A 23,031-nucleotide genomic window follows, 5' to 3' on the forward strand; every position below is an offset into this window, starting at 1 on the left:
CCTCTACTATAGACAGTGAATGGGGCGATAGTGAGCAATTGCGACCACCTCTACTATAGATAGTGAATGGGGCGGTAGTGAGCATGTGCGACCATCTCTGCTATAGACAGTGAATGGGGCGGTAGTGAGCATGTGCGACCACCTCTGCTATAGACAGTGAATGGGGCAGTAGTGAGCATGTGCAACCACCTCTACTATAGACAGTGAATGGAGCTGTAGTGTGCGTGTGCGACCACCTCTGCTATAGATAGCGAATGGGGCAGTAGTGAGCATGTGCGACCACCTCTACTATAGACAGCAATTGCAGCGGTAGTGAGCATGTGCGACCACCTCTACTATAGACAGTGAATGGGGCGGTAGTGAGCATGTGCGACCACCTCTACTATAGACAGTGAATGGGGCGATAGTGAGCGTGTGCGACCACCTCTACTATAGACAATGAATGTGGCGATAGTGAGCGTGTGTGACCACCTATACTATAGATAATGAATGGGGCGGTAGTGAGCGTGTGCGACCCCCTCTGCTATAGACAGTGAATGGGGCAGTAGTGAGCATGCGCGACCACCTCTACTATAGACAGTGAATGGGGCGGTAGTGAGCGTGTGCGACCACCTCTACTATAGACAGTGAATGGGGCGGTAGTGAGCGTGTGCGACCACCTCTACTATAGACAGTGACCTGGGCGGTAGTGAGCGTGAGCGACCACCTCTACTATAGACAGTGAATGGGGCGGTAGTGAGCGTGTGCGACCACCTCTACTATAGACAGTGAATGGGGCGGTAGTGAGCATGTGCGACCACCTCTGCTATAGACAGTGAATGGGGCGGTAGTGAGCGTGTGCGACCACCTCTGCTATAGACAGTGAATGGGGCGGTAGTGAGCGTGTGCGACCACCTCTACTATAGATAGCGAATGGGGCAGTAGTGAGCATGTGCGACCACCTCTACTATAGACAGCAATTGCAGCGGTAATGAGCATGTGCGACCACCTCTACTATAGACAGTGAATGGGGCGATAGTGAGCGTGTGCGACCACCTCTACTATAGACAATGAATGGGGCGATAGTGAGCGTGTGCAACCACCTCTACTATAGACAGTGAATGGGGCGGTAGTAAGCATGTGCGTCCACCTCTACTATAGACAGTGAATGGGGCGGTAGTGAGCGTGTGCGACCACCTCTACTATAGACATTGAATGGGGCGGTAGTGAGCATGTGCGACCACCTCTACTATAGACAGTGAATGGAGCGGTTGCGAGCGTGTGCCACCACCTCTACTATAGACAGTGAATGGGGCGGTAGTGAGCGTGTGCCACCACCTCTACTATAGACAGTGAATGGGGCGGTAGTGAGCGTGTGCGACCACCTCTACTATAGACAGTGAATGGGGCGGTAGTAAGCATGTGCGTCCACCTCTACTATAGACAGTGAATGGGGCGGTAGTGAGCGTGTGCGACCACCTCTACTATAGACATTGAATGGGGCGGTAGTGAGCATGTGCGACCACCTCTACTATAGACAGTGAATGGAGCGGTTGCGAGCGTGTGCCACCACCTCTACTATAGACAGTGAATGGGGCGGTAGTGAGCGTGTGCGACCACCTCTACTATAGACAGTGAATGGGGCGGTAGTGAGCATGTGCGTCCACCTCTACTATAGACAGTGAATGGGGCGATAGTGAGCGTGTGCGACCACCTCTACTATAGACAGTGAATGGAGCAGTAGTGAGCGTGTGCGACCACCTCTACTATAGATAGTCAATGGGGCGGTAGTGAGCATGTGCGACCACCTCTACTATAGACAGTGAATGGAGCGGTTGCGAGCGTGTGCCACCACCTCTACTATAGACAGTGAATGGGGCGGTAGTGAGCGTGTGCCACCACCTCTACTATAGACAGTGAATGGGGCGGTAGTGAGCATGTGCGTCCACCTCTACTATAGACAGTGAATGGGGCGGTAGTGAGCATGTGCGTCCACCTCTACTATAGACAGTGAATGGGGCGGTAGTGAGCATGTGCGTCCACCTCTACTATAGACAGTGAATGGGGCGGTAGTGAGCATGTGCGACCACCTCTACTATAGACAGTGAATGGGGCGGTAGTGAGCGTGTGCGACCACCTCTACTATAGACAGTGAATGGGGCGGTAGTGAGCATGTGACACCACTACTACTTCTGTGTAATTAGCGCTCTCCTATGACGCCCGGCCACAGGCTTCTCTAGTAAACAACCGTATTCTCTTCATCCGCCATTTTTAATAGTAAAGACCCCGGCGTCACCCTAATAATGAAAGGTGTTCTCTGCTCAGTGATTCATTGCAGTGGTTATCAGCCTCCTGTATGATATATGGAGCGGTGTCCGTGTGTATATCAGGGACGCCGCCTCGGACAGGGTTAATTCTCGTCTGGGTGCGCGCAGATTCATGACTTAGCGGACGCGGGTTGTAATCCTAAATCTATCTGACTTCTGCCATGCGGATTTATGATTCGCTCCGGCTAGTTTCTATTATCTGCGCGGCGGCTCTCCAACTGCTGGGGCTGCAGTTTTAGGTTAACCGTGTGATCCCGGAACTATGAGCCAGCGGGGGGCTGCCCTCACAAACGTGGGCACGTGCCATCTGCTGAGCAGTATTGCTGGATGGCAGCCAGTCCCTCTGACCACAAGACTCATGGACAAGCGGCCTCCCCTTGCCTAAAGCTTTTTTTACATTCCCCAGTGCTCAAAAGTTTGGCTTATACTCTAGTCACATACGAAGCTGCATCCACAAATGTGCTGCACTGCATTGCACTGGCACAGTTCTACTCTTCCAAGTCTTAAATGGCTGATAACAGGGAACAGTAGACAGTGACAATAAGCACAATGTATAAGATGAGCTTGGCCTTTTTCTCCTCCATCCGGTGACTGTACAGTGTCAGGTGCACACACTACATCTCCACGATGCAGCAGAGCTGAGGAGCGCCGGAGCCTTCCTACTGTAAGATATTGGAGCGGCGGAGGACTCACCTGCTCCGGGGAGAAGTGTTCGGGCGGGGGCCCCTCCGGCACGTCCATATCTAGGGGTAAGAACAGAGAGAAACATCAGACAGATACTAAGGGGGAGAGACGATAGCAAGTATAAAGCACTGCCAGCAATAGACAGCTGCTTATAAGAATCCTGGGGTCATCACTGTTACGGGGAAACCTGTGGGTGTTACTGGATATGGGGAACTCTGAGGTGTTACTGATTACTGGGAAACTTTGTATGTGTTACTTGTTATGGGGGATCCCTCTGGGTATTACTGATTACAGGGGAACCCTATCTGCATTATTGGTTTTGGGTGAACTCTGTACGTGTTACTGTTATGGGCGGAACCCTGTGGGCGTTACTAGTTATGGGGGAACCCTGTGAGCGCTAGCGGATTTTGGATGACCCCTAACGGTGTTCTAGATATACAGAATATCTGTGGGTGTTACTGATTATAAAGAATCTCTTTGGGTATTACTAGCTATGGGGGAACCCTGTGGGTGTCACTGGTTATGAGGGAACACCTCGGGTGTTACTGGTTTTGTGGAACCCTATCTGTTTTACTGGTTATGGGGGAGTCCCGTGGGTGTAACTAGTAATGGGGGGGAGCCCTGTGGGCATTACTGGCTATGGGGGAACCCTATGGGCATTACTGGTTATAGGGGGAACCCTATGGGCGTTACTGGTTATAGGGGGAACCCTATGGGCGTTACTGGTTATAGGGGGAACCCTATGGGCGCTACTGGTTATAGGGGGAACCCTATGGGCGTTACTGGTTATAGGGGGAACCCTATGGGCGTTACTGGTTATAGGGGGAACCCTATGGGCGTTACTGGTTATAGGGGGAACCCTATGGGTGTTACTGGTTATGGGGGAAACCTGTCTGTATTACTTGTCATGGGGGAACCCGATGTATTTTACTGATAAGAAGGAAACCATGTGGGTGTTTCTATTTATGGATGAACACTGTGGATGTTACTGTTATGAGGGAACTCTATGTATTTTACTGGCTATGGGGGAACTCTGGGTGCTAGTGGGTTTTCAGTGAACCAAGTGGGTGTTATTGATATAGGGAATATCTGTGGGTGTTACTAGTTATGGGGGAATATCTGTGGGTGTTACTAGTTATGGGGGACATCTGCGGGTCATTCGTTATAGGGAAAGGCTGTATATGTTACTACTTATGGAGGAAGCCTGAGTCAGTTGCTGGTTACAGGGCGACCCTGTGGGTGTTACTGTTTTCCAACTGAAAATCCAGATAGAAAAACCGCAGCTATTCTGGCACATGGGACGTTCTGGCGCCCCTCACAGGACACACAGGAAACTCATGAACCTACATAGGAAGCACAAGCTACTGCCAAATACCAATACAGCCCTCAATCAGCGCTGGAGCCACAGACCCCCCCATGGGAAGAGAGACCCTGTAACAAGGCTGGGAGTGTACAGGGGTCACACTGCAGCCTCGGACAAGTGTGAACACAGCCTCCATGTTTCGGTCCGTTTCCCTGCTCTCCTGCCGACACCACGTCCACTACAAATTGACCCGAGCAGCCGCTGCTGCAGGGGAACAACAAGTCTCAGCAGGCTCTGCCATTACTACCACAGCGGAGCAGCACGTACCTGTACCCGGACCTCCTTCTGGAACTGCCCTGGCTGTCAGGGGTCAGACGGCAGCGCTTGTCGTCTAGAATTGTCCCTCAGCCACCACCGTAGTGTAGACGCTCAGCCCGTCACCATGACGACTGCTCACTGTGATCACGTGATGACGCACGGCCGTCACAGCAACAAGCTAAAGCCTGTTGCCTCCGCTGAGTGGCTGCTGATATATGTTCCCTTGCGGCTTCCGTAGAAAGAAATTCCAACTTTGAATTTGTCGCCATAACACTCAGTTGTCATGGCAACAAAGTTAGTGTTGGAATTAAACCTTTTTTTGACTTGCATGTAAACAAATCACTTCCAATTTTCTAACTTAGGGGGTGGGTGATAGTAAGTGCAGTATATATATATATATACATATATATATATATATATATTTTTTTTTTTTTTTAACATATAGCCCTGGCAGTTGCCATGGGTAACGCCATCTACCCCTAGCTCTGATCGCTGGGGTTACAGGCAGGCGCCGGCTGTATACCACACGCGGAGTTTACCGTTATTTCCATATGTGCCAAAGGGTTAAACATTTTGCAAACCAGAAAGCCACCTGTAAAGTGACATTTTTATTTTTTTTATGTGTCCTATTGTTTCCCATCTGTCGCCGGGGATTTCCGCGACGTGCTCCGGCGTCACATCAGCTCGTTAGACTGAAGCCGGAGCTCCTGATTGGTCCGTCGTCCCCGAACGCGTCTGTTTCGTTAATTTCGTGCCCCGTCCCATTAATGTCCATAATTGTAATTACAATTTCTTGGCACGGTCGGCGCTAATCGCTTTAATGAAGGTGCATTAGATAATGGCACAGAACATCCTGCTCAGATTACCATGCCGCTTATCCCCCGCCGCCTGCTCCGGAGTCTCAGTCATTAATGGTCCGCTCCTGTAACGACCTGAGCCGTCAAAGTCGAGGTCTCCGGATCAGGGAGCAGATTTCGAGCACATCCAGATTAGTGGATCATTATAACTGAACTCCGAGATAAATCACCGTTCCGAGAGCCGTCCCGGACGTGCGGGAAAGCTGCAAAATGACCATTATGACCACATCGCTACCAACACCATTAATGGTGTCACCCTGATGGCTTTTTTTAGTGAGTGGAGTTTATCGCGTTCCCGTATCCATCATTTTACACTTTTGCGCTTACATTTTTTTTCCTCTTCTTCTTCCAAGAGCCATAACTTTTTTATTTTTTTTGTCGCCATAGCTGTGTGAGGGCTTGTATTTTTGCTGGAAGAGTTGTAGCTTTGAATGCCACCATTTATTTTACCATAAAATGTATAAAAATGGGAAAAAAATCCAAATGGGGTCAAATTGCAGAAAAAAAAATAAAAAAATTTGCAGACCGCAAGGTGCTGTTGGATTCGGCTGACCAGGACCAGATGTTACAGAGTTCAGTTTGGGAGACCATAGTTCATAAACTTATTTTTACTGAAGAATAACTTATGAGGAACTATGTACAGCAGGTAGTAGGCATTTATCTTTGTGGACATTTATGTTTTCACATGGAAATCATCAGACACTTTCCCTTCTATTTCCTGAAGTCACTCTCACTTTCTACTTCGCTTAGCTCTTCTGCATCAACACAGCCAAGCACACTACCGTGGGAGCCTCCTTGTTCCCAATAATGGCCCTACAGTCCAGCAAGCAAGAAACCTATACTTCCACCTGTGGTTCCGCATCCTTCTCCCTTTAGAGGAGTTTTCTATTCCAATATGGCCGCTACTTATCTTTCCGCTTTATTGACACCTTTGGACCACCTCACGGGGCATTTCCTCTTTGTCACACTTATCCTTCCTCTTCCATCCCATTACCCAACTGACAGACAACTCCTCAGTGGGTGCATTTGTTGCAAAAGGGAGACGACTGAGGCAGGTAGTAAGCCGTCTACGGGAGAAGCGACGAAGAAAGGGAAGTGATTAGGGTCTGTAGTCGGTCCAGAGAGAAAAAAAAGAAAAGGAAGAAGTCTTGGGGCCTGAGGCAGGAAGATGCTGTTCAGTGGTACAGGCAGGCTGGAATAGTCCGTGTCATAGATGTAATTGTAAAATCTATAAAGCCATCACATAGTTCTCACAGTGAACATTGAAGCATGGCTTCATCATGAATTGAAGGGAATAAAAGCTAGCACTCTAAGACACTCTATATGACCCCAGTGCAGCTGCCCCTCAACCTACACCCCCGCTGTAAACAGTTAATTAAAGTAGGTTGTCTGATGGATCGCAGACACAAAGTCCAGGCACAGCTTGCAAAAGGATTTGGAAGGCAACAGATTTATCTCCTGTGGAAGATGTCTTATCTCCTTTGCCTTACTATGTAAAAGAACTACAAGTAGACTGCCTTGCGCCTGGATTCCAGTTATGAATATTGGGGTTTTTGTGAACAGCATAGGTCCTACAATTATGGAAAACATATTTTCGGCATCGTGACGAAGTGTCGAACAAAATGCATTGACTTACATCACTGGGCGGTCGCCACATCAGTCCCAAATTAAAATCTGACAAATGGACGACAATATATATGCCATGTTTCCTATCTATGGAAAGCTAAAATCATAATAGGAAATATAATATTAATATCTCTAGCCAGGGACCTTTAGGGGTTGTAATGCAGCGGCTTGCGACATTACTGTAATGGTCCAGGGTGTGTTTTGGCCGACCATGTACCTCCCCCAGGTGACTGGTCACATGACGGTCACATTACACAGGTCCTGTGCACACAGTAGGTCTGATCACATGACTGTGACATCAGCACAGGTCCTGTGTGCATTGGAAGATATATAAACCCTGGTAGTCTTGAGACAGGGTGTGTAAGGCGTGAGGCCTGTTCCCGTGTGGGACATCTGTCAAGTCAGCAGTCTTCCCCATGATTGTGGAGCCTACTGAAACAGACTAAGGGACATTTTTAAATGCTTAGGAAGCCTTTGCAGGTGTTTTTTGTTAATTATTTTAATGTACTGAGATAATGACTTTTGTGTTTTCATTGGCTGTAAGCCATAATCATCAACATTAACAGAAACACTGGAAATAGATAAATAGATCTCTCTGTGTGTAATGACTCCATATAATAGATCCCTCTGTGTGTAATGACTCTATATAATATAGGAGTTTCACTTTTTGTATTGAAGAACTGAAATAAATTAACTTTTTGATGATGTTCTAATTTAGTGAGAAGCACCTGTGTGTGTGTGTATATATATATATATATATATATATATATATATATATATATATATATATATATATATAACATTTTTTTTCCATATGTTGGAATCGGAGGTGTATATACTATACGCTCACTGTGAGTTCCCCAATAGCTGGCCTAGTAGGGAAAACAGCCGCGGCCTCGTCCATCACTCGTCAGCCAATTGCGGAATTGTCCTGATGATTGGAGGCGGCGGAGTATTGGTTCTTGACCATTGGTATTAGCCGGGAGATCCGCTGTGATTCCCCGGCTGAGTTCTTCTGACAGTAAGGTAGCCAGGTCAGAACAAGAAAGGTAGAAAAGGTAAAGAGAAACAGACAAGACAATGGTCAGTAAACCAGTTGAGATCATGAAGAGGAAAATCCACAAGAAAACAGGAGCTCAAAATCAGGATGTGTGAACCCGGCAAGCAGAACTATATCTGGCAGCTTCTAGGAGGAAGCTAAGAGCTTTGTAGGGTGTGGTGCGGTCCAAGTGGCGAAGGTAGGGAGCGGATCATTCCAGCTGACAGCACACATACCCATTCTAGACTGGATAGCACTACAGGTCTCAGCCACTCTTAACAGTAGCTGGACAGAGCTTACGCCGCCCAAAGCTTCTGATCCTGATGTCTCCCCCAATCGCCAGTGCCGCTTGCAGAATGAATACGGCAGCACCTTTTGACAGAGGCAAACGTTGCAGGAGCAGGTCCCAGAGGAGACCATATGGTGGTATATACTGTATGTAGGCATTATATATGTGTGATAGATATGTCAGCACTGTATTATGTATGCTAGATACAGCACTGTACAAAACAGTCAGTCAGCTTTTGGAAAAATGCTGTAAAGTAAGAATGCTTTAAAAAATAGAAATGTTGATAGTTTATTTTTTATCAATTAACAAAATCCAAAATGAATGAACAGAAGATGTAAATTCCATCAGTATTTGGTGACCACCAGTGGCCTGCATCAATTTTTCTAGTTACACTTGCACAGTCAAGGATTTTGTAAGATTATAGTTCAGTGTATGAGTAATTATACCAAACAGCTGTTAATGATCATCACTTTAATATGTAGATTGAAACACAGTCATTAACTGAAACAGAAACAGCTGTATGAGAGGCTTAAAACTGGGTGAGGGACTGTCAAACTTTGCTACAAAGGTGAGGTTGAGGAAGACAGTTTCATGTCACAGGTCATACACCCTGGCAAGACTGAGCATAGAGACAAGGTAGTGTAAGGCAGCGCTAGTCATCATGCTGGGGGACACTCGCTGTACCGGGTCAATTAAAGCACACCAGCCACATTTTCCAGTATTTCACAATCCGGCAGTTTATTACTCTTCATAACTGCTTATAACCAAGTCCAACTCCGTGGCTCGCCGACATATTATACATATAATGTCCAAGAGCCTTTCCAGTGACAGAAATGTCCACTTGGCTCCAGATACAGCCTTCAGCAAGGTAACAATATAAATGTCCACATCAAGCGGTGTTTTACCTTTACTGGGTTTTAGCTGCTTCAAATTTGTTCTGCCACAGCTGTGGCTTTACGGCTTCACAGATGGGGGTCTTCAGCCCTTGTACCTTCAAAGGCTACTGGTATGTTTTCACACCTAACATCCAGCCTCTGCCTTCCAGGACTCTTGCCTTCCAAGCCTCTTGCCCTCCAAGGCTACTGGCATCGCTTACACATAAGGATCCAGCCTCTGCCTTTCAGGCTTCACCAGGCTTCACTAGGCCTCACACTCTAACGTTGTCCCACACAGGGAACAGGCCTCACGCCTTTCACCCCTGTCTCAAATCTACCAGGGTTTATATATCCTCTAGTGCACACACAGGACCTGTGCTGATGTCACAGTCATGTGATCAGACCTTCTGTGTGCACAGGACCTGTGCGATGTCACAGTCATGTGACCAGTCACCTGGGGGAGGTACATGGTCGGCCAAAACACACCCTGGACCATTACAGTAATGCCGCAAGCCGCTGCATTACATATCCCCCCCTCTGTTCAAACTTGTGGGGTTGAACACATAATATACACAATCACCTTATAACCCACAGTTCACACTGAGACCATGTACTTGACAATTGAGCTGCTCAGCCCCTGGAACATTAGTCATCGACATTAACCCATTCCTTAGGGACCTACCATCTGTCATTGTCACTGACTTCGTCAAGTGACCTTTCCGGGTCGTAACCTTGTCAGACCTCCCCCACTCCCAGCAGTCCATACAGCAGTGTGACTCACACACCCTAGTATCTAAGGTCCGGTTAGACTCCGTACTGTCCCATACTCTATTGGGTCGTTTGTAATGGGCCTCTCAAACCTGAGTTACTGGAGGTCTCACTACCTCTAAACCCACGCCCACTACTCTCAGGACATCTTGAAAGGTCCCTAACTTCAGCTGTAGCTGTTCTGTTATTTAGGGGGCCCTTTCTCTGTCTGGTCTCTTAATTTCTAGACAGCTGCCATCTTCTGCTGCTCAGGCGATTCTGTCTTTCCACTCGCAGTCTAGCGAGATTCAACTGTTCTACCTCTCGCAGGTAGGTCACTCGGTACTCCATCAGCATGCGTATATATGCAAGACTTTCTTGCGTTCCTACAGCGGAGAATGACACCATGCCGTCTTCATCTGGTATCCAGTCCTGACGATCACGTGGACTGCTTACTTTCATCACACCAGACTTCTTGACCATCATCTGCATGGCTCAGCCATTTCTCTCAATAAGCTTTCTTACCAGAGCATGAGGCACCCGGATGACCTCTTCATGCAGACTTTGAGCTTTTCTCATAAGCTCCAGTTGTCTAATGGCTTGTTCCGTCTTCAACCAGAGAAACCGCTTCGTGCGAATACATCGCCAGTGCATGTCACTTAGGATAGCCACCCTCCTCACTGTGACTTCGGTTGTGGACAGGACAAGCAGCTGTTTAGCTTCTGAGGTTGAGTACACCTTACAGGCTCCCACGGCCTTCTTAAACTCTTCATGCACGGACTCACTGGTGCATTCTTCTCTCACATCCTCGGGTACATCTATGAGGCACTTGTACCGAGAGGTTTCTGTCTCACCAGTGGTCTCCAAATGATCATCTAGCTCAGGTTTCAGGGGCAACTGACTTTCAGCTTCTTCACCCTGTATGCTTCCCCTGAGCTGACTCACAGCTACAAATTCAAGAATTTTCGTCTTGACCACTTCCATCTCATACTTATCTTCTTTTAACACTCTCTTAGCTCTCCTCAGGTCCACCTTCTCATGGTATAAAGGAGTAAGTGCAACTTTTTTTCCCTTTTCCTTCTCCAAGGAGGCCTCGTTCACTGAGTGATACTTTGCCAGGCGACTTTTGAGCCCGAAAACTTCTTCCTCTAGCTCAGCTACTCGCCTCTCAGCAGCCCATCTCTGAAGCTCTTCCTGCTTCAACTGCTCCTTTAACAGTAGAGTTCTCTCAGACCTCTCTGTCTCCAATGCGCCCACTCGGCTCTCAACAGCCAGTTTCTCAAGCTTCTCTTGCTTCAAATGGGCTTGTAGCGTCTCCTTGAGCTTCTTGATCTTGGCTCTTACATCCACCGAATCACCCGAGCTCGTATTATTCGAGGAGGTATCTGACGCGCCCCCTGGGCCATGTGTGTAGGGGAATACCCGGAGCCGGGCCTCTGTGAGATGCTGGGGGTTCTAGTCTCCGTGGCGGCGACCCGGTCCGTGCCCAGGGCGGTCAAACCAGAGGGGATAGTCTATACGTTCTGAATGTCTGACTACGCCACCCGTGGATTGCGGTCAGAGTGAACCGCCGCTGCAGGGCAGACCACTGAGGCTGGTGTTGTGGGTGCAGCAGAGTGTAGTATAACTCCCCACGGGGGGAGTATAGTCTCAGGGCAGCAAGTGTGGATGTTGGGGGTGATGGTGCGTGGGAGTAATGACTCAGAGTCTCCAGCCCTTGTACCTTCAAAGGCTACTGGTATGTTTTCACACCTAACATCCAGCCTCTGCCTTACAGGACTCTTGCCTTCCAAGCCTCTTGCCCTCCAAGGCTACTGGCATCGCTTACACATAAGGATCCAGCCTCTGCCTTTCAGGCATCACCAGGCTTCACTAGGCCTCACTAGGCCTCACACTCTAACAGTGTCCCACACAGGGAACAGGCCTCACGCCTTTCACCCCTGTCTCAAATCTACCAGGGTTTATATATCCTCTAGTGCACACACAGGACCTGTGCTGATGTCACAGTCATGTGATCAGACCTTCTGTGTGCACAGGACCTGTGCGATGTCACAGTCATGTGACCAGTCACCTGGGAGAGTTACATGGTCGGCCAAAACACACCCTGGACCATTACAGTAGTGCCGCAAGCCGCTGCATTACAGTAGTTATACTGCATCAGCAAGGTCTCATCAAGGCAAACATTTCAGACCGAGGTTTCAGGATGTGCTGTTCAAGCTCTTTTGAAGGAGCACAGAGAAATGGGCGACATTGAAGTTTGTAGACGCAGTGGTCAGTCAAGGAGCTTAGTGCAGCAGATGAAAGACAGCTCATGCTACTTCCCTTCAAAATCGGAAGATGTCATGCAGTGACATCAGCTCAAAACTGGCCGCAACCAGTGCGACCAGCTACACCATCTACGTTTTGGAGAAATCTAGCTAGAAGTGGTCTTCATGGAAGAATTGTGGCAAAAAAGGATACTTTCTACATGGAAACAAGTCCAATGTGTCACGGGTGTGTCGGGTGTGTCAGGTGTGACATACAGTCACTCTGGATCTGGCAGCAGAAGGTCACTGCACTTGGCATTGCAGATGCCTTCTTGATCCTCTCATCTCTGTAGTATAGTTATATCCTTCTACCTTTAGGACCCAGCAGCGACCTCCACCTTCTGCTGCTGATTGTCACACTCTTGCTTGGCAGTTAAAAACTCTCAGTTCCTCCAGAGAGTCGCCGGTGATAGTTCTATGTACCTCTATGCAGGCTTGGAGTACTGGCAGTCGGCTAATCTCGTCTTTGGTGCCCTTGGAGGACAGTTGGCATCTCTCTGGTGTCTGCTCAAGCTAAGTGTATCCCCTTTGTTTGTTTTCCTTGTTGTCTTTAGTTTGTAGTGGGGCCTGACTAGTGCTCGCCCCATACCCTCCCTATCTAGGTTCTATATCTAGGAACATTCAGGGTTTAGGATCCTGCTTGGCGATATGTGCAGAAAGTATATAGGGACGGTAGTGTAGGCAGAATTTCTCTGGACTAAGGACTCACAATGTGGAATATTCAGCTGTAACAGAGGCAGTTTCAGGATGTGCTGAAGGACTGGAGAGCGGCACAATAATGAGGGTCTGCAGGAGCAGTGAGGCACCATGGAGGGTCCGCACATTTGTGGCTGAATTTCTGTAAACAGAGTTGTGGATTTAGTCAGGATTAATGGTGTCCTCAATGATGAGAAAACTAGGTTGATACTTACCCATCATGTAATACCATCAGGAGGCGTCTGATTGGCTCCAAATTTATTCCGTAACTGAACAACGATCCCAAATATCCAGCTAATGCCATTAAGAACAAGGAGTCTTAGGGGTGATAATCCGGCCCCCACAGAGCCCATCATCCAGTCTGTCTGGGATCACATCAAGAGACAGAAGGATTTGCGCAAAGTTAGGTCTAACACACGCCTTCTGCACTAGATTTCCCATGACTGGAACATTGGATCTCTATAAAAATGGTATTTTTATTGGGGGACACAAGCCATTAAGGCCATACCACGGCTGCTCTATGTAAAACTATGCTGACAGGTTCCCTTTAATAGTATCTTTTAATTGACCTGTAAAGTCTTCCTTTATCAGATTTCCATTTATCTGTCCTAACGCTGAAAGTCGCTGAGTTATCTATCAGTCCCCAAGTGACCGCGCATGTAATGACTCCGTCAGTACACCGTCATTAATCCAGAGGACGCGGCTCCTAATAACTCAGCCTGGACTCTGTCAATAAGCAAGGCTCAGCGCCCCTCGTTTCCGCAGCATTAATCCTGGCTAATAATGACGGCCTAATAGACACCCGTACAAATCACCCACCTTCTTATTCCACTAAGAAAATGCTATTCACCTTATCTCTGTTTCAAAGTCGGGCGACCGGTGCTGAGGCCTCTATATCAGCATTGCTGGGCAGATTCCATATATTTTAATATATTATATTCTATCTAACCCCAGGGTCTAGTCTGGGGTCTGTAAACATTCGAATTTAGACTAACCTCTGTATATTTTGGTGGATCTGATCTGAAGATTGTGTTTTATAGGGTCTAGTCAGAGGCTTGACTAGGAGTTAAGCACAGAGGGGGTGAAACTGCGTTCCCTGTTGTCCTGTTGTAAGGGACCTAGGGTGGCGATGATGACGAGGGAATGCTGTACTCCTTCACCCCGGCTCCCTGCTACCTCTGGTTCTTTCACTTCACGAACCACTTCAGGCACATTAAGGGACTTCCACTCCATTTTGTAAAAACAAACTTTACTTGACACTTTCAATTCAACACAGTAGAACATACAAGAATGAGTAGTTACAGTACCTTTCCAGGGTTACAGTTCGTTGTACAGCACATGTTCTTGATGACTGTCCATCCGTCCTAAGCTATCTCTTTCTTAGGTGGCCTCTTTTGCCCATGAGATGCTTGAGACACTTGCAGCTTTATGAGTCCCGCTCAGTCTTCTCTGAACTAATCCCAGTCCGACTATTCCCCAGCCTGGGGAGGTTTTTGAGGAAAGCTTCACTGCTACCTCTTGTGGACCGTAGGTCCCGAACGCTACAGGAAAATCTGTGTCAGATTTACAGACCGACGTTCCTCTGCTGCTAGACAGACCGTGTTCTTGCTGCTCCCCTGGATCTCCAACTGCCTGGGTAACAGGAACTTTCCCTTCTCTTCACTGTACTTCGCCTCCCACATTGAGCAGCTCCTAACTTAACTGTTTCCTATCTTAAAGTGCCCCCCTTCTGCACTATCCCATTCTTACCTACCTAAACCTACACTAACCCTGCAGCTAACATGTCCGTCAACTGTCACATGCATATTCATATACATATAATAAACAGAGTATCTTACATTGTGCATAAGGAGGGAAGAGGCGCATGACTGTCCCGGTCACCCCCTTACATTCCTCCCTCCTAGAACATGGCCATCCCAGCCTTGACAACACCTGTAAACCAAAATTACTATACATTTAAAACAGTTAATACCACTATTTCTACTAAAATACACAACAGGTTAATATGATTCTCTACGGTCAGCCGTGACCTCGGTTCCACTCGGTTGGGACCCTGGAACACAAAGTTCAGGTTTTTTTCTTAAGACCATTTTGGCCCATTTTAGTAGTTGCCCATATGCACAGAGGCAAAGTCCTTCGACCCGGCATGCACATCGGGTCATCCGAAGAACCGAAAGGGTCCGACTGACTCTAGTCCCTCCGCTGTAAGGGATGCGATACAAGTGTTCAAGTTCTTTTGAACATGGGTCCATCTGACCCTGGTCCCCTTGTTCTTGGGACCCACAAAAAGCATCCATCACAGGCCCGTTGGCCAACAAATCCTGCTCCGGGTTTACCAAACACAGGAAGTCCTTGTTAAGAACACAATGGCCACTGGCCCACTTACATCAGCTCCGACAGTCCTGGAGTAGTGACCCGGCATGATCCTCGGGTCATGCTGACAGTTTTTTTTCCCTCCCTTTTTGCTGGGTACGACCCCTGCTGCTCATTAGTCCCTGTAAAGAAAGTTCAGGGTAAAAACTGGGGCAGTTCGTGGGTAAGAAGAGGACAGTCTATAGAGCAGCTGCACACAGTCCAGTGACAAGGGGTATTTAACCCTGTCTGGGTTCAGTCCTGTAATCCAGCAGGGGAATGCGCAAACATGAGCAAAGAAACTTGGAGAGGGGGAAAACAAACACTCACACAAACAAGCTTCCGGCCGCCTGGCCAGCACCAATTCAATCTTGATGCCATGAGGGCCCCTTGCACTTTAAGAGACGCAGAAGAGTCTCTAGTAGTGGCCACATCTTTGGCCACCTCCAGTCGTTTCCGGGCTGAATAGGGCTCCCGCCCTTAGGAACACGGAACAGTTCCTTTTATACCTTACAGTGCAACCAGCACAACATTTATGGCTATTCATGTACCGCCAATCTTATTCCGCAGCGTCTGTAAGGCTGCTGTAATTTACTACACCATTGTCCTTGAATATCAGGACCGTCTGGCCCGCCGACCCAGTAGAGGAAGAGGACTCTCCACTCCCTCTCTTGGTCATCTCCCATACAGCTGGGCTAGGTGTTGGGCCAACCACCCCCATGGAGGTTCTTACTGCAGGGATGGCAGCCGCCGCTGCCCCTGGTTCCTGCCGTGCCGGGGCCGTGGACAGGGACGACAGCAGCTGGGAAAGCGACTCAGCCGTCTTCGGGGACATGTCGCTTGGGCTCTGGTAAAGATCCAGGGGGACATCAGGGCTTCCGAAGAGCAGCCCCACTGGTTCCTGACCAGTCTGCGCCACGGTCAGCTGCTGAACTACGGCCATGGTTTCCGACCGCACAGGATGGTTTGTAGCCTGCTGCTGCTCCATCTCAGGCAGTATGGTGACAGCCACTCCATACAGGCCTCTGGGCCGATACTCTTTAATAAAGGATACTCAGCTGCCCCCTAACAAGGGGCCGCGGCCGTCGACAGATCCGGCATTTACGTATACTTTCTTGCCGGTCTCTGACGCTTGTACAAAGCCATAGCCACGGGAGCAGTTGTATGTCTGGCTAGGCCATATGTGACGTAGCTCCTCCCCCCGGGCTCTGAAATTCTTCGCGTTTACGGCGCTCCCGCTTCTTCTCTGAAATCACCCCTGTTATCCACCGGGCCTCTTCCTCCTCGGGGGCTCTCACTGCTTCCTGGTAAGTAGGGGGCTAGGGGCTAGGTCCGAGACCCGGATCAAGACTCACCGCCGCCATGGTCACCGGAGCTGCCTCTCTGTCATCTGCAGTCATCGCCGCTGTAGTTGTTCTTCCAGTCGCTAGGTTTAGTGCCGCCGTCTCTCTCGCTTCCTGACACATCATCACAGGGGCCTTTACCGACTACGCCAATGGCACGATATCCCTCTGCGGGTGTGCATATGGGGACCAGCCGGGTACGAGTAAAAGACCGTCTTCCATCGGGTATTCGTGCAGATGAAAGTGTGTCACCCAGGGGGAATATAGGGGACTCGGTACCCGGGCCTTTTACCTTGTTTAGGAGGTCACGGCAGTCGGCTCCCGGGCCCGTACTCTGGGTCTCTCTTTAAAAAGGGGTTTTGGTGTAAAGTTTGTCTCGTGACGCCACCTGTGGTTTCTGGTAATGGTTACCGGCGCTGCTGTTGACCTCCAGGGGTGATGGGATGGCAGCTGGGATGTTCCTGCTCCCCACAGGCGGAGCGGGCCCCCGGGGCAATGTAGATGCAGATGGTGGTGATGCTGGGGCTTGTAGTGCAGGAGAGATGGCGCAGCAGGAGTAACTGACAGAGACAGGGGATTCACTTCAGTACCTTTACTGATGTGGATGTCAGGTACGGTCCAGGGTACTCGGTAGGAAGGGTGCACTTCAGAACTTCTCCCCAGTGAGCGGGTATAAGGCCTGATGGTCCGTGTCTCCCTCTCTCTAAGCTCCTGGCCAGCCTGCAACTGGGCCTAGCTTCTGTGTCGTGCTGTTCCTTCACCTGTCGCTTGGTAGTAGGACCTTTTTCTGGCAACCACAATCCCTGGATGCCGGGGCCTTCGTGGTTCCTAGTCCTGTCAAGGGTTTAGCTTCAGGTCGACCAGGGACTTGTAGTTCTCCTGGTATGCCGGTGATCCCTACTGGGTATAAAGGACCCTGTAGGCGCGGACCCAGTGTCCGGTTTGTGTCTTGAGGTGTGCCTATGATGCTCCTCTGCCCCCTCAACTCCTCTCTCCTCTCCTCTTTGCCTCCGGCCACACTCGGGGCCCTCAATACAGCAGCAGATGTGCTGCGTCTTCACTGCTCTCAACGGCAGCACACTCTCTGAATAACTAACTGAACTGCCTGGCTCCACCCTCCATATATATATCCCTAACAGGGCTCCCTCTGGTGGTATGAGGTGGAAGGGTGGAGGTGTCTATTTGTAATGAGGTCTTCTTGTGGAGAAGTCCATCCAGGCACCCTTTTTGGTCCTGTGGTACCTGTGAACAGCAGGGTGCCACAAAAGACTCCCCAGCGGCTGCAAGGATGTTTCTCTTCCTCCTGGCGCTGCCTGTGCCACTCCCAGTTCATGCGTCCAATACCGCCATGGTAAGACATCGTGTTGAATTAATGCTCCTTCAGCGTCACCTTCAGCAGTGGCGCCGCACTGCTTAACACGAGGGATCCTCCCTCCAGGCTCCACCCGTCCGTGGGTGGAGTCACTTCCGGTAATTCCTCCCACTCTGATTCTATCTCTGGAATCTTCATTGGTGGGCGGAGTTTCTTCCTTGTTCGCTGCACCCACTGCGGGAGGGCACCAGTTACAGGGGGCCGCAGTCCCAGCCCAGCTCTGCGTCCATGTCTCATCGTTTTTCGCGCCATTTTGCGCCTAGGATGCCCATAATGGGCGGAGCTAGCGCCAGCCTCCGCGGCAATTCTGAAAGGTACCTAGGGTGGCGATGATGGCGAGGGAATGCTGTACTCCTTCACCCCGGCTCCCTGCTACCTCTGGTTCTTTCACTTCACGAACCGCTTCAGGCACATTAAGGGACTTCCACTCCATTTTGTAAAAACAAACTTTACTTGACACTTTCAATTCAACACAGTAGAACATACAAGAATGAGTAGTTACCTTTCCAGGGTAACAGATCGTTGTACAGCACATGCTCTTGATGACTGTCCGTCCGTTCTAAGCTATCTCTTTCTTAGGTGGCTGCTTTGGCCCTTGAGATGCTTGAGACACTTGCAGCTTTATGAGTCCCTCTCAGTCTTCTCTGGACTAATCCCCGTCCAACTATTCCCCAGCCTGGGGAGGTTTTTGAGGAAAGCTTCACTGCTACCTCTTGTGGACCGTAGGTCCCGAACGCTGCAGGAAAGTCTGCGTCAGATTTACAGACCGACGTTCCTCTGCTGCTAGACAGACCGTGCTCTTGCTGCTCCCCTGCATTTCCAACTGCCTGGGTAACAGGAACTTTCCCTTCTCTTCACTGTACTTCGCCTCCCACATTGAGCAGCTCATAACTTAACTGTTTCCTATCTTAAAGTGCCCCCCTTCTGCACTATCCCATTCTTACCTACCTGAACCTACACTAACCCTGCAGCTAACACGTCATGCATGCAGTCACATGCATATTCATAACATATAATAAACAGAGTATCTTACATTGTGCATAAGGAGGGAAGAGGCGCATGACCGTCCCGGTCACCCCCTTACACTGTACTCCAAAAGTTTAATGCAATTCGTGGCCTAGAAGATGGGGATTAGTAGAAGAGAAAAGCCCACGACTACACTTTGTGCAGAATTATTAGGCAAGTTGTATTTTAGAGGATTATTTTTATTATTGATCAACAACTATGTTCTCAATCAACCCAAAAGACTCATAAATATCCAAGCTTAATATTTTTGGAAGTTGGAGTGTTTTTTTTTTAAGATTTGGCTATCTTAGGAGGATATCTGTTTGTGCAGGTAACTATTACTGTGCAGAATTATTAGGCAACTTAATAAAAACCAAATATAATCCCATCTCACTTGTTTATTTTCACCAGGTAAACCAATATCAGTGCACAAAATTTAGAAATAAACATTTCTGACATGCAAAAGCAAAAACCAAAAAAATTAGTGATGAATATAGCCACCTTTCTTTATGATGACACTCAACAGCCTTCCATCCATAGATTCTGTCTGTTGCTCTGTTTTCGATCAACATTGCGTGCAGCAGCCACCACAGCCTCCCAGACACTGCTCCCAGAGGTGTACTGTTTTCCCTCCCTGTAGATCTCACATTTTATGATGGACCACAGGTTCTCTATGGGGTTCAGATCACGTGAACAAGGGGGCCATGTCATTATTTTTTCTTCTTTTAGACCTTTACTGGCCAGCCACGCTGTGGAGTAGTTGGATGCATGTGATGGAGCATTGTCCTGCATGAAAATCATGTTTTTCTTGAACGATACCGACTTCTTCCTGTACCACTGCTTGAAGAAGTTGTCTTCCAGAAACTGGCAGTAGGTCTGGGAGTTGAGCTTCACTCCATCTTCAACCCGAAAAGGTCCCACAAGTTCATCTTTGATGATACCAGCCCATACCAGTACCCACCTCCACCTTGCTGGCGTCTGAGTCGGAGTGGAGCTCTCTGCCCTTTACTGATCCAGCCTCTGGCCCATCCATCTGGCCCATCAAGAGTCACTCTCATTTCATCAGTCCATAAAACCTTTGAAAAATCAGGCTTAAGATACTTCTTGGCCCATTCTTGACGTTTTATCTTATGTTTCTTGTTCATAGGTGGTGGTTTTTCAGCCTTCCTTACCTTGGCCATGTCCCTCAGTATCGCACAGCTTGTGCTTTTTGATACTCCAGTAACGTTGCAGCTCTGAAATATGGCAAAACTGGTGGCGAATGGCATCTTGGCAGCTTCACGCTTGATTTTCCTCAATTCATGGGCAGTTATTTTGCGCCTTTTCTGGCCAACACGCTTCTTGCGACCCTGTTGGCTATTTGCCATGAAACGCTTGATTGTTCGGTGATCACGCTTCAAAAGTTTGGAAATTTCAAAACTGCTGCATCCCTCTGCAAGACATCTCACAATTTTTGACTTTTCAGAGCCGTCAAATCTCTCTTCTGACCCATTTTGCCAAAGGAAAGGAAGTTGCCTAATAATTAAGCACACCTTATATAGGGTGTTGATGTCATTAGTCAACACCCCTCCTCATTACAGAGGTGCACATCACCAGATTTACTTCATTGGTAGTTGGCTCTCAAGACTATGCAGCTTGGAGTAGGACAAAGTATTGGTAGGGGGCGCTAGTGGACTCTTTCCTTCAACCTGCAGCTGATACTTGCAGTGAACCAAAAAGGCTGCCTAAGTAAATTAAAAACAGAAATGAGGTATCTGCGTTGGTCTAGGTGATTAAAGATGAACTGTGACCAAAATAATTTAAAATATAAATATTTATTAATAGTAAAAAAGGTCTGAAAAATTAAAACTGGTATTATTTCAGGTATGATCAATGGGGGTAGCTGGCCTCCTAGGAGCACTATAAGAGCACAGTAAAGGATAAAAAGAGATTGGTGAAAATCTTGCTTGGAGTAGGCTCCAGGGAATGACAGAGATAATGACTGGAACTAAATGATGGGAACCTAGGAGGGAAGGAGAGGGAAAGGGTTAAAATAGGCCTGTAGTCTGGGAGTAAAGTAGCCTAATTAAAATGAGGAGAGAGAAAAAAAAAAATATATATATATATAATTACCTAGTGGGGTATAGATGTAGACGTGGCGTTTAGTAAAACTACGAAGAGACGGTCTGGATTACAGATCTGTCGGGACACAATGGTGTTTAAGAAAAAGGACCCAAAGAGTAGCAGACAGACTCCTAGTGTTGGGAAAATTACCTTAGTAGAAAGGTGTAGGAGGTAGCTGGAAGGTATGGGTTATACGTAGGTAACGTGGCTGTATATGTCCTACCTGGTAGGGCCAGATGTAAATATTGATTAGGTATAGGTATAAATATATCACAGGAGATATAGATAAATATGAGTGTCGGAGGATAATCGGGTTATAAGAGACCAACCTGTGTTAAGGCTGGTAAGATATGGAATGATTCCAATTTATGTTTTAAGAACAAAGTCCATAATAACAGGCATCGATGAATAAAAGAAAAGCTTTGCTGTGGCGGGCACAGTGTGTGCTGGTGTACCTGATGTAGCGGAGGTGGCTGCTGTTGTTGCAGGCACGTTGATTCTTGCGTCTCCCCTTGTTGGAGGTACTGATAGGTCGTTCGGTCCTGACCTGATGATGAAGACTGTGAAGCTAGATTCTGTAGCACTGCACTCGGAGTCCCGGCCGGAGGCTCCGGTAGCAGCGAAAGTGTAGAGGTGAACAGTGAACCGAACAGAATGGTATAACATTAATAGCATATTAAATGCTAGGGATACTCCCAACTAGACACATCTCCTACTAATGAATGGAGTATAAATCCCACAAGACAAAAGAGTTACTAAAATATAAATTTTATTAAATTGCAATATAAAAAGAAAAACACACACAATTTGCTTAAAACAGTAAATAGATCCCTTGGGGTAAGAATCACACGAAATCAGTTTGGCAAATAGATCTGGGTTCAGATGGTGTCATTCAAGAAATGTAAAAAATATATATAGAGACACTAAAGAAATATATATCGCGGGTCCTCAATCCACAGCAACAAAAATCTATATGTGTAGGATACCAAGGTCCAAACATATGAGAGAGGTAAGCCACAATATGCAAATTCTGTAATCAAAAAAGTACAATATAATTATATGTGGCTAAGAACATCATCCTCCTTCAAATGGAATGAAGGATAGTGTGAGCTGTACATAATGGACTACCCCATAAGGTTATGTGCCATAGAGTTAATACAGGTTATATGATGCAAACTCCTAAATGACTCACCCATCTGTGTAGTAGCCCCTATGCCGCACTGAAGCCCCGACGCGCGTTTCGCGTGTTGCTTCTTCTGGAGGCTGTGATAGAGCGTGTGGATCGCCATTTTTAAATGCCCAGAATAATTAGGATGCCGGTGTCAATGCCGGTGTATGCAGCGCGTGCGAGAGTTACCGCCCCCCCGAGACGCGTCATATCCGGCCATTTCCTGTCGGGGCCGTGGGCCGGAACAATGCGTTCCAGTGACGTCAAAGGCCCACCTCCCCATCATACGGAAGCCTTGATGACGCGACGGGCCGGGGCGGGCCTGCGCACGCGCAGCTCAGCAGTAGACAACGTAAGAAGGGAATAACAACTGGGCAAGTATAATGATACATACAGGCCATACACCCGATAACAATATATATAAGCACAGCGTGGACACCCATTGTATGTGCCATCAAGACATACCAAAATGAAAATAGCCATCATAAGTTATCCGTCCAGAATATTCTAATACCCACATCTCGTAATCAGAAGAATTTAAATAAAAATATATATCTTCAATGGGGCTTTTTAGTGTAGATCATATTATGTTGATGGTATCCAAGATTCAACATGTAGGGAATTCATTTCATCCATACTAAG

The 23,031-nt window shown here is 47.9% G+C and overlaps 1 protein-coding gene and 1 long non-coding RNA gene across 3 annotated transcripts in view; both read right to left on the bottom strand.

Annotated features, from left to right (window-relative positions):
- TEX55 (testis expressed 55) overlaps positions 1–4,789 on the bottom strand; it is a 74,728-nt gene extending 69,939 nt beyond the window's left edge. The window contains exons 1-2 of one of the 2 annotated variants that reach the window (XM_073668584.1): positions 4,621–4,789; positions 3,000–3,049 (exon numbers count right to left, since the gene is read on the bottom strand). In XM_073668584.1, coding sequence (XP_073524685.1) covers positions 3,000–3,047 — 48 coding nt within the window. In that variant the 5' untranslated portion in view covers positions 3,048–3,049; positions 4,621–4,789. The remainder of the gene's footprint in view (positions 1–2,999; positions 3,050–4,620) is intronic. The other variant, XM_073668583.1, reaches the window with a different exon arrangement.
- Positions 4,790–21,041: 16,252 nt separating this feature from the next.
- On the bottom strand, positions 21,042–21,708 carry LOC141253102 (uncharacterized). Its single transcript, XR_012314227.1, has 4 exons — positions 21,551–21,708; positions 21,372–21,444; positions 21,231–21,296; positions 21,042–21,120 (listed from the first exon to the last, which is right to left on the bottom strand). It is a non-coding gene; the product is annotated as an uncharacterized lncRNA (long non-coding RNA).
- Positions 21,709–23,031: the final 1,323 nt, after the last annotated feature.

The sequence above is a fragment of the Phyllobates terribilis genome, unplaced genomic scaffold (genome assembly GCF_046119375.1).
Source record: "Phyllobates terribilis strain yellow unplaced genomic scaffold, ASM4611937v1 Scaffold_2__4_contigs__length_985480577, whole genome shotgun sequence".
In the NCBI taxonomy this organism is placed as follows: Eukaryota; Metazoa; Chordata; class Amphibia; order Anura; family Dendrobatidae; genus Phyllobates; species Phyllobates terribilis.